This window comes from Aphanomyces invadans (genome assembly GCF_000520115.1).
Source record: "Aphanomyces invadans strain NJM9701 unplaced genomic scaffold supercont1.4, whole genome shotgun sequence".
NCBI classification, from domain to species: Eukaryota; Oomycota; class Saprolegniomycetes; order Saprolegniales; family Verrucalvaceae; genus Aphanomyces; species Aphanomyces invadans.
This window is the reverse complement of record NW_008580149.1, coordinates 254,294-264,399: the sequence shown is the minus strand read 5'-3', so window position 1 is coordinate 264,399 and position 10,106 is coordinate 254,294. Positions and strand designations below refer to the sequence as shown.

Here is a 10,106-nt window from a genome sequence, read left to right as displayed (position 1 = left end):
TGACTACCGAGGGTCCAGACGGTGCCATGGCATCACGTACTCGACGACGGACGGATTTTTCCATGACATTAAACGCTGTTACACGAAGAAGCAGAATGTGATCGCTTGGACACGTCACAACGACTCGATACTCATGCTCCGAAGCCGTCAGTTTGCCTCATCATCCGCTGGCGAGTTCTCGGAGCCTCCGGCCGCTACCGGAAGCTCGTCTTCTGCATGGTCGTTGTCTGACCCAGTCGCTGCAGCCGGAAGCTCGACTTCGGCGTGAGCATCGTCGGATTCACTTGCACGCGCAGGGGGTTCGACTTCGGCATGCGAATTGTCCTTGTCGGCGGCGGCCGGTAGCTCCACTTCTTCGTGGGCGTTGTCCGCGTCACTCTTGGCAGCAGGCGGCTCACCGTCCGCATGGGCGTTCTCCGAGCCGGCCGCTTCAGCGTGGGGCTCCACTTCCGCGTCGGAGTCTTCTGAAACAACAGAAGCGGCCGGAGGGGAGTCTCCGTGAGAGGGGGCGTTGTTCGACGCCTCGACCGCAGGAGAGGGCCCCGCCTGATCTTTGATGGATTCGTCGCCTTGAATGATGTCGAAATGGGCGGGACCGTCTGGCTCGCCTCGCAAGTTTCGACCGCCACGCACCAAGCCTTGGTCGTTGCTGTGGGCGTCGGTGCCAGCGACGAGCAGTGCGCAGAGGGCGGCGAGAAGGATCGAGGTTTTCATGTGTGCCAGGGAATTGGAAAGTGGTGCATGTCGTCGCCGTCTGCCAGAGGGGTTGCAAAACGCCCCGTGCCTGAGGTCGACGCACACAGTGTATTTTGGTTCCCGTGGCCAAAATTAGGCGGCGATGCTTGCCACGTGGCAAGTTGACAACTCGGAAGGATCTGCAGCCGAGTCGAGTACGAAGTCCGAGTTCATTCGTCGAGCTTGGAACGATTCCATCACGTTCTTGGGCAAGAGCTCCAAGGGCTGCTCGCATCCGCCTCGGTATTCCAGCCACACTCGTTGTCAGTGCAGTGTCCACGCGTGTAAATCCTCATAGCTCTAGAAATCGCTTCAACTCGGCTGCAGATCCTTCCGAGTTGTCAACTTGCCACGTGGCAAGCATCGCCGCCTAATTTTGGCCACGGGAACCAAAATACACTGTGTGCGTCGACCTCAGGCACGGGGCGTTTTGCAACCCCTCTGGCAGACGGCGACGACATGCACCACTTTCCAATTCCCTGGCACACATGAAAACCTCGATCCTTCTCGCCGCCCTCTGCGCACTGCTCGTCGCTGGCACCGACGCCCACAGCAACGACCAAGGCTTGGTGCGTGGCGGTCGAAACTTGCGAGGCGAGCCAGACGGTCCCGCCCATTTCGACATCATTCAAGGCGACGAATCCATCAAAGATCAGGCGGGGCCCTCTCCTGCGGTCGAGGCGTCGAACAACGCCCCCTCTCACGGAGACTCCCCTCCGGCCGCTTCTGTTGTTTCAGAAGACTCCGACGCGGAAGTGGAGCCCCACGCTGAAGCGGCCGGCTCGGAGAACGCCCATGCGGACGGTGAGCCGCCTGCTGCCAAGAGTGACGCGGACAACGCCCACGAAGAAGTGGAGCTACCGGCCGCCGCCGACAAGGACAATTCGCATGCCGAAGTCGAACCCCCTGCGCGTGCAAGTGAATCCGACGATGCTCACGCCGAAGTCGAGCTTCCGGCTGCAGCGACTGGGTCAGACAACGACCATGCAGAAGACGAGCTTCCGGCAGCGGCCGGAGGCTCCGAGAACTCGCCAGCGGATGTCGAGGCATCCAGTGGCGACGATGGCACGTCGAATTAAGATGGCTGCTGCCCGCAGTGCTCGCGGGTGTCCCCACGCTGTTTTGCGCACCTGCTTCGTGTAAGACTGTGATGTTGTAAAAGTAATATCGATCCATCTGTGATATTCTCCAAATTTACTTGTCGTCAGCTCACTGGAAGCGCATCCATTGTCCAGGACACTCATCAAGACGTTCGACTGTTCAAATCTATCATGGCGGCCATGTGACGCTTATTTTGTGCTATGTGGCTGACGGTCATTGCTCCAGTGGGTTCCGCGAGCCTCTACCATCACTTGTTGAATCCTCGAGAGTCGAAGTAGACCAAGCGGGGCGGACCATGGGGGTTGCGATGCATTGTTCTGTTCTTTGGCGCCGTCGTCGCCGAAAATGCAATTCGGATGGACCTCCGCGACCTTCCGAGTCCAAACTAGTGCTAGTGAGTCGAATGAAGGTACCATTCCGCAATGGGCTTGAGCAAAGGCCCTCTGTCGCTTCCGCGCATCGCACGACAACGCGTTAGATTGTTCTAGATGGATCGGGTTATGTCTGCCGTGCTCCACCTAGCAGATCGGAAGGAGCCAGTCGTTTGGGCTGCTCCTTGTCGTCGCCATGGCCCCAAGCGCTGTGGTATGCCGTGGCAGCAAGCACAAATGGGCTACAAAGCAGGGCTGTCTTGCGGAGCTCGGCCAAGTTGGAGCTAGCGCTGATTTGGCGGCAGCTCCACACTTTCAACGTGTCCAAGCGCCCCATCGACCGAGCGATGGCGCTGACTGCGACGTTCGTGATGCGAGGGCACTGCGACAAATCCAAAGTCTTCAAATTCGCCAACTTGGAGCAGAGGGCGGCGACCCCAGCGTCCGACAGCTTGCAGCAGTACCGCATGTTCAAGTGTTCCAAGGCAGGGGCGTTGGCGGCGATGCTGCGGGCCACCCTACCATCGATGCCATGCTAAGTTCCCTTGACATTCATGCGAGGCTTACGTGTCGTCGGCGCTGTGGCAATACTGCAAGTTGAGACTTCGCAGCGTCGTGCAGCTCTTGAGCATCGTGTCCAGTTCGAAAACGTTGATGCGGTGGCAACCTTCGAGGCTCATCACTTCCACTTGAGTGGAGCGCAGCGCGCGGAACCCCGTCCCATCCAGGAGGTGACAGCCAGACAAGTCGACCTCTCGCAGCGTCGCCCTGTTGGACGCCAACAGCGCCGCCAGCCCCGCGTCGTCCAGGCGCATGTTCATGATGTGGGCTTTGCGCAGGTGCGAGCAGGTTTCTACGATGGCTTGCAAGGCGCGGGCATCCAAGCCTGTACACATGTCGATGCGTAAAACGCGCAGGTTCTTGAGCATGCGTTGGCTTGGTGCGGATTCAAACATGGAGGGAGCGAGGTCGGCACAACCCACAAGGTGCAGCTCTGTCAGAGCATGACCGAACCGGTTCAACATCGCCGTCCACGTCGGCACGGTCCACGTCCGCTGTGGTGCATCGTTGCAGAGAAAGCGAACATTCGAGTGGCAGCAGGCGCACTCGCCGCAATACGTTTTCAGGTTGGTGGACAAACCCGCTTCTGCGAGCAGCTTGGATGTGGATGCGAACTGGACGCGATCGGGCAGGGCAAGGAACGCGAGCACCGAGTGCATGGTGTCGACGTCGAGATCGGTGATGGCGGCGGCGGCGTTGGCCGGCCATGGCGCTTTCGAGTCGACATGGCGTGGGTTCGCGTCGACTGGCTTCGGGGCAGAGCCGGGGTGACGGATGGGAATACTTTGGCACATGGCTACCGCGTGTGACTGAAGACTGGTTTCGTTTCGCTGGTGCGGGCAAAGATCCACTGATGCTGCGGGCACGCGTTCAGCATTCAAGCACTCGAGACAAGCGAGTGTGGTCGAGAAAGGAGCGACAGTGGTCAAGACACCACTCGAGTCACGATCGCGCCGGGGGAACGCGACTTGCAAAGTGAAATCCCCGGGCTGCTGGCGAATTCGTCGAGTCGTTGGTACTTGGCACCGAGTATCTATCGGTTGGAAAACGGGGGGTCAGCGCGAATCGGGGGGTACGTGGCAGGCTCGTGGGAGTTGTGTCGCACAAACTGGGACAAGACAATGGGGGATGTCGCAGGGGTTCCGGTCGGGACGTCCGAAGGAGCGACGTCGAGAGGCCGAGTCGCGCCACCGGCTTCAAGCTACGGTCGCACCACCGTCACCAACAGGGAAAGGCCGCCCCGTGGCGGCAACGAACGGCGGGGGGTTGTCGCGGGGGTGCGGGGAATACAAATCAGAACGGTCGTGTTCGGGCACACGGCAGCTACTTTGGGGGATCGGGCAAAGCGATCAGTTGTAGAGCATTCGTCTTCGTTTCAAAACGCCGCCACGGACGCCGGCGCGAATCTGTGTCGAATGCTCTGCCGAGATGTTTGGGGACCTCCGCTCGCGAGAAGGGGCATGTATAGGGTTATTGCGCGAGCTGGGACTCTCGACAAGATGGCGACTACCCCTTCTCGACACAAATCCCGCATGTGGCCACCTAAACGGGTGTGCTACAATCATTTGCACACATACGTTGGCTCAGCCAACACGAATTCGGGTAGCTCTTCCATTGCGCGAGGACAATCCATTGTAGCCGTTTGAGACGCGGGCACGCAGTCACAGGGGGAAGCGATGCCCGTATCGCGAGATCGACGGATGGACACGCGCGCTCGTGACAGCCCCCACCTACCTCGATGGCAACCTCCACCAGCTGAAACAGTGTCACGGCGATACCAGCGTACGATGAGGCAACGGTTGAACGAACAGGGCATATTTCATCGGTTGAACGATCGCCACGACAGAGTCTACCTCCTTGTCCACACGATTGTCTCGTTCGCATGGCATGAGCGCGAAATCCATCGTCGTCGCGCGAGTCGACGTTGGTCGCAGGGTTGAAGATAGGATGCCACATGGCATGACCGAGGTTTGCCGTTGCGCGCAATGTGGCCATGCGATGGCGAGAAGCAGCTTCTCGGATGGACATTGGAAACGTGATCGAGCAGGGAAATAAATATCTCGTCATGGGCGATGCCGATCGATGGCCTGCCGGCTCGTCCGTCGCGGCGGTCCTTCAACACTTTGACTTGTTGGCAGACAGCGTGTGGTTGCGAGTCTCCCCGGGTCGAAGGGAGGGTCGGACGCCATGAATGCGAAGGATGCGCCGATGCCGCCGTGTATTCTCGGGGCTTCGCCCGCGGCAATTCGCGGGATGGATGGCGGGGACTGCGGTCCAAACACCTCGTGTCCTGTCACGTGGTCATGTTGTTGAGACTTGGCACGCAAGATAAAACGGGCCCATGCGGCTTGGACAAGCCCATCCTTTGAGCCACCCCCCCCCCCGAACTGTCCTCGCTGCATTGTGCAAGTTGCTTCCAGCCCCAACAACAACGAGAGAGTCATGTTGGTGTCCATGTCGAACCAGCACGAAACCCGCCACTTGATCGATCGGTTGCGGTCCGTCGGGCTCGACAAGTACATTGAGCTCCCTCAAATCGCTGTCATGGGCGACACGTCCAGCGGAAAGTCGTCGGTGTTGTCGGCGCTGTCTGGGATCACGTTTCCATCGTCGGGGAACCTCACGACGCGGTGTCCGACCCAGCTCATCCTGACGCATGCCAACACGTTTTCGGGAACGGTCCGGTTGCTGCGATTCGACCCCGCGGTCGAGTCGCCCGAGGCGGTGTCGGTTCGAAGCGTGGACGACGTGACCAGCCACATTGCCGCCCTGACGCAACAACTTGTAAACGAAGGCCAGTCGATCAGCGACGACGCGATCGAGATCAAGCTGCATGGGCCAGCCTTTCCCGACCTGACGTTGACGGACCTTCCAGGGCTCATTCGGACTGTCGGCGACCACGAAGACAAGGCGATGATTGCCCGCGTGGACAAGCTCGTGCACCGGTACTTGGTCCAAGATCGGACCATCATCCTGGCGGTCGTGCCGGCCAACGTCGACATGCACAACACGGCGATCATTCAAGCAGCGGAGGAAGCGGATCCCGACGGCGTCCGCACCATCTCCATCATCACCAAGCCTGACCTGATTGACCGGGGTGCTGAAGACGCTGTCGTGGATTTACTGATGAACCGGACCAAGCGCCGCCGCCTCGGCTACCATATTGTCAAATGCCGAGGCCAACAGGCGCTCAACAACAAGGTGACGATCCAGGAGGGCCTCGACCGCGAAGCCAAGTTTTTCGGCTCGCATCCGATCTGGTCGACTGTGGACAAGTCGCTGTGCGGTACGGCGCGGCTGGCCGAGAAGCTGACGGTGCTCCTCATGGAGACAGTGTCGAATTCGCTGCCCAAGGTCGTGGCTGAGATTGACGCCCAATTGATCCAGTGTCGTGCCAAGCTTGGCGCCCTTGGGGAGCCCATGAGTACCCTTGGTGTCCGGCGCAATGCCTACATGAAGCTTGTGCACGTTGTGGTCCATCGCATCGAGTGCGGCATTCGCGGTAACTACTACGACTCGTTTTTTGACGGCGAGGCGCTCGATTCCCGCCTGCGGGCGCGGCTGCGTTTGGCGGAAGCCGAATTCCAGAAGTCGATTGAAATGCTCTCGGCAGTTGATGCGGTCAATGTCGACACGTCGGAGCGGGTCCCCCTTCCTGGGGAATTCGTTGAAGTGACGGAGGATGGCGGGTCGACGTGGGTGACGGACCAAGTGACTGAAGTCAGTGAAGGCAACATCAAGACTGCCTGCACGCCGCCAACAATATGGCTGGCCAGAGAATCGGAGTGGCGCTTCCTGCCGGAACTCGAGCTATCGGAACTGAAAGAGATGATGGCGGCAAACCGCGGCGACGAACTGCCCATCTTCCTCTCGTACTCGACCTTTGCCAACGTCATTCGACAGAGATACGTGACCAAGTGGCGGCGGCCCATGGTCGACCTTTTTGACAAGTTCCAGGCGCTCATGCTCGAGTTTGTTGCGCGGGTGATTGCATCGGCTCCAACCAAACCCGCCCTCGAGATGTACTTGATGAGCAAGGCCAAGTCGATTTTGGAACAGTTGGCAACGTTGGCGATGGTGGAGCTCAACCACGCCATGCAGACGGAGGGCCGCCCGTACACTCTCAACCACAGCTTGTACCAAGTCTGTTGGGAACTTCGTTCCAAGCCATTGATGGCTTGAGTCAGAACACCCTGTTCTGTCGAGAACATCCCCACTGCCCTGTCCATCAGGTCGCAGGATGGTCCTGCAACAGTAGGAGGTTTTTTGTGCCTTTTAGAGGCTTTTTCCTCATGTCGTAGTAAGTTGCAGCGAAGGCCACGTCACATCATTAGGATGTCGTGACCTCATTGGCCAGTTGGCCTACACTGACTGATGGGCTTCGCCCACCGTCACTTCTACTTCTACTTCTATTACGAGAACTCCGTGTTTCTCCTCGCATCTGTGTTTCTCCTCGCTACCTGCCCTTCCAACTGCTTGCCTTGACGCTCTCTCAGGTACACGTCGTCGATGGGTGCTTGCATGGCAGACAAGTTTGTAGGTTTCGACAATTCGTGTGCTGTTCCAATTGGGGCAGTCAAGGCACTCGTACAGAGCCACACAGGATTTGGCAAGTTGACCAGCGAAGACCAGCAGGCTGTGGAGCTCCACTTGGCCATCCATGCGTACATGAAGGTGGCGTCCGAGCGCTTTGTCGACACAATTCCAATGCTCCTCAACACCAAGTTTGTCGAGCCGTTCTTGTCGGCCATGTGCAATGAGCTCTCGGCCACGACGGATGCTGTGTTGACCCGCGTCCTCGCCGACAACTTGGCCGACGTCGAACGGTAGCAAAGCCTGACGGCCCAGCTCAAGTCGCTCGAAGCTGCCAAGGCACTGATTCATGTGCAATAAACGTTCATGTAACATTTGTGGGAATTCGCAGTGCGACGATGTCGAGAGAGCACCACCCTTTTTCTCTGAGCAATTACGCCCGCCTAGCAAGGTTGGGTGCCGACACGGCAAGAGCCCCCTCCTGTTCCAACCTTGCCTCTGTCGTCAAGAGGGTGCTGGTGTCGAGCGAGAAGCAGCATCTCGGTGGCGAATCCACTGCCACAGTCCTGCACTAGATCAAACCCAGCATACGCTGGGAAAAGCAGCTTCCATCATGTCCGCTGCGAACACACTGACCCTCACCATACATACTCGGATTTTACAAGCCACACTCGAGCTGAATACGTGCACAATAAGTGCAGGTGATCGGACGTGTGTGGGAGATGTTGGGTGCGGCCAACGCGAAGTTGCGCTGAATCCGTCGTGCCGTGCTAGCGGAGGCGTTCGGATCAACCTTCCTATCCATCCGTCGTCGCTATTTTGGGAAGCATGCTTCAATGCGCTTACATGGGCGATCGATCCCAGACATGCATGTCGGTGGCATCGCTTCGCCCATCGGATCCTCCATAAAAATTGGCCGCATGTGACGATTGTGGAAATAATAAAGTAATGTTCCACCATTCGAATAAAAATTCGACCTCCATGCACCGGTTAATATGGGATTATTTTCATCAGCCGCCAATCTTTCAAGCTCGACGAATAAAAACATCCGTGTCGCTGGGTTGTAATCCCCCTCTGTAAAACGCACCGACTCGCGGCGACGAAGGATGGGTATGGGTTGTGGCGTCCGAGTGCACTTCACGGACGAGCCCAACACGCTCGGCCATGCCGCTCAAGCCCAATATTCGCTGTGCACACGACAACCCCAACAGCCTGGTGATTGATTGAGCCAGAGAACGGCACACGATGCCTACTGCACAACCCACAAGCGTTTGCTGAGTCGGTGGCAAGCCCCTCCCTTCATCACCTTGGAGGATGCAGCTCATGTGCGAATCTCTGGCGTGGTCGTCAGTATGATGTGAGTTCGCCCACTCGGTTGACATGCCAAGTCGCGTCGAGCACACAGAAAAGGTTTTTGTTTACTTGCATGATGTCGACATAGGGGGAGTGCTCCTTCGCAGCTCAAATACAGCGCTGAGCTCGGTACCGTCCAGCGGCCACTTGCGCCCGAGCGCGCCGACACACGCAGTGACGGAAGCCACGGATGTGAGGCACACGGACGGATGCTTTGTCACTTGGAACCCGTGTTCGCGCGAGACTTGGACGAAATGTGACGCTGTGCAATGCGATGGGTCGCACGACCCTTCGCAGTCGGCGTTGCAAGCATCCATCGACAACAGGGCGACACTCGTGCCATGGAAGACCCACGATATCGTTTGCACAAGAGGTTCGTGCGCTTTTCGGCCGACTTGGGTGATTTCGCTGCCCAAAATGATGTCGAAGGTCATGTCGGGCGCGACGTGGTCGCGCTGTCCCCACTCGAGTTCCCGGACGTCCACAGGACGTTCCAGACAGTCTTTGTTCAAGTCAATGTTGACCTGCAGCAAATCGGGAAACTCGTCGGTAAGGACGACGTGGCGCGCTCCCAACGCAACCGCTACAAGGCCGCAGAGGCCGCACCCGGCGCCGAGCTCCAAGATGGATGCCTGTTGGATGTTCAACGCTTCTGCATTCGATTCCAAGTGCGCACAGAGGACATGCGCACCAGGCCAGACTTCACCTCCCATCCCATCCACTCGTCGGGTGTCTTGCTTCACACATATCTCCGTCGTCGCCGTCGAATACCGCGCAATGTGTCCTTGCGTCGCCATCGTGCTGCGGCAGCCACCGACAATTATCCGGATAATCGGACATACATTCCCAATTATCTTCAACATGCATCCGAAATAACGTGGCGCGCCGTGCGCGAAGTCCACGAAACCTGCGATGTCCAACCCCTCAAAGCAGCGCCGTGGCCCCGCCGCAACGGGCCCCGCGCTTCTACTTGTTGCTTCATTCGTGACCATCCTTCCTCCAACGGTGTTGCCAGGGGGAGATTGAAGTGTCACAGCGGCACATTGCGCATTCCCGGTTGGAGATGGTGCGTGAGTATTGTGGCCAACGGTCGCATCGCTGTGCGTGGGAAGGGGCTGCGTGGAAAGTGCCGCATGGTATGGGAAAGGGTGTTCGCGAGCGGTGTTTTGTTCGGGTGGGGCAGCGAACGGCCGTTGCAACGGCCTCACACTCGTCGTTTCTACATCCGCCTTGGCTGCTCATTTCTTCTTTTTCCATGGCTTGCGGCTGCGATTCGTGCGTGTCCAACAACTGCGAGTGCGCTCGCTCGGGCGCCAGTGGCCATTGTAATTGCTCGAACTGCGAGTGCGGCCGCAGCAGCCACCGAGCCGCCTCGCAAGTGTCGTGCCAGTGTAACCCGTGCACGTGCGACGACTGCACTTGCGGCCAACCGTCCTCTTCCACGACGTCGAC

The 10,106-nt window shown here is 58.5% G+C and overlaps 6 protein-coding genes across 6 annotated transcripts; 3 read left to right on the top strand and 3 right to left on the bottom strand.

Annotated features, from left to right (window-relative positions):
* Window positions 1-19: 19 nt before the first annotated feature.
* On the bottom strand, window positions 20-857 carry H310_02595 (hypothetical protein). The gene has a single exon (XM_008866157.1). The coding sequence runs from the start codon at window positions 712-714 to the stop codon at window positions 148-150; it is 567 nt and encodes a 188-aa protein (XP_008864379.1). The 5' UTR covers window positions 715-857; the 3' UTR covers window positions 20-147.
* A 359-nt stretch (window positions 858-1,216) lies between these two features.
* On the top strand, window positions 1,217-1,928 carry H310_02594 (hypothetical protein). The gene has a single exon (XM_008866156.1). The coding sequence runs from the start codon at window positions 1,224-1,226 to the stop codon at window positions 1,812-1,814; it is 591 nt and encodes a 196-aa protein (XP_008864378.1). The 5' UTR covers window positions 1,217-1,223; the 3' UTR covers window positions 1,815-1,928.
* A 356-nt stretch (window positions 1,929-2,284) lies between these two features.
* On the bottom strand, window positions 2,285-3,562 carry H310_02593 (hypothetical protein; the record flags this gene model as incomplete). Its single annotated transcript, XM_008866155.1, has 2 exons — window positions 2,285-2,725; window positions 2,775-3,562. 2 exons carry the CDS (start codon window positions 3,560-3,562, stop codon window positions 2,335-2,337), a joined length of 1,179 nt encoding a protein of 392 aa, XP_008864377.1. The 3' UTR covers window positions 2,285-2,334.
* Window positions 3,563-5,210: 1,648 nt separating this feature from the next.
* Window positions 5,211-6,950, top strand: H310_02592 (hypothetical protein; the record flags this gene model as incomplete). The annotated part of the gene is made up of 1 exon (XM_008866154.1): window positions 5,211-6,950. The coding sequence occupies one exon, from the start codon at window positions 5,211-5,213 to the stop codon at window positions 6,948-6,950; it is 1,740 nt and encodes a 579-aa protein (XP_008864376.1).
* A 339-nt stretch (window positions 6,951-7,289) lies between these two features.
* Window positions 7,290-7,598, top strand: H310_02591 (hypothetical protein; the record flags this gene model as incomplete). Its single annotated transcript, XM_008866153.1, has 1 exon — window positions 7,290-7,598. The coding sequence occupies one exon, from the start codon at window positions 7,290-7,292 to the stop codon at window positions 7,596-7,598; it is 309 nt and encodes a 102-aa protein (XP_008864375.1).
* A 1,036-nt stretch (window positions 7,599-8,634) lies between these two features.
* Window positions 8,635-9,472, bottom strand: H310_02590 (hypothetical protein). The gene has a single exon (XM_008866152.1). The coding sequence runs from the start codon at window positions 9,449-9,451 to the stop codon at window positions 8,720-8,722; it is 732 nt and encodes a 243-aa protein (XP_008864374.1). The 5' UTR covers window positions 9,452-9,472; the 3' UTR covers window positions 8,635-8,719.
* Window positions 9,473-10,106: the final 634 nt, after the last annotated feature.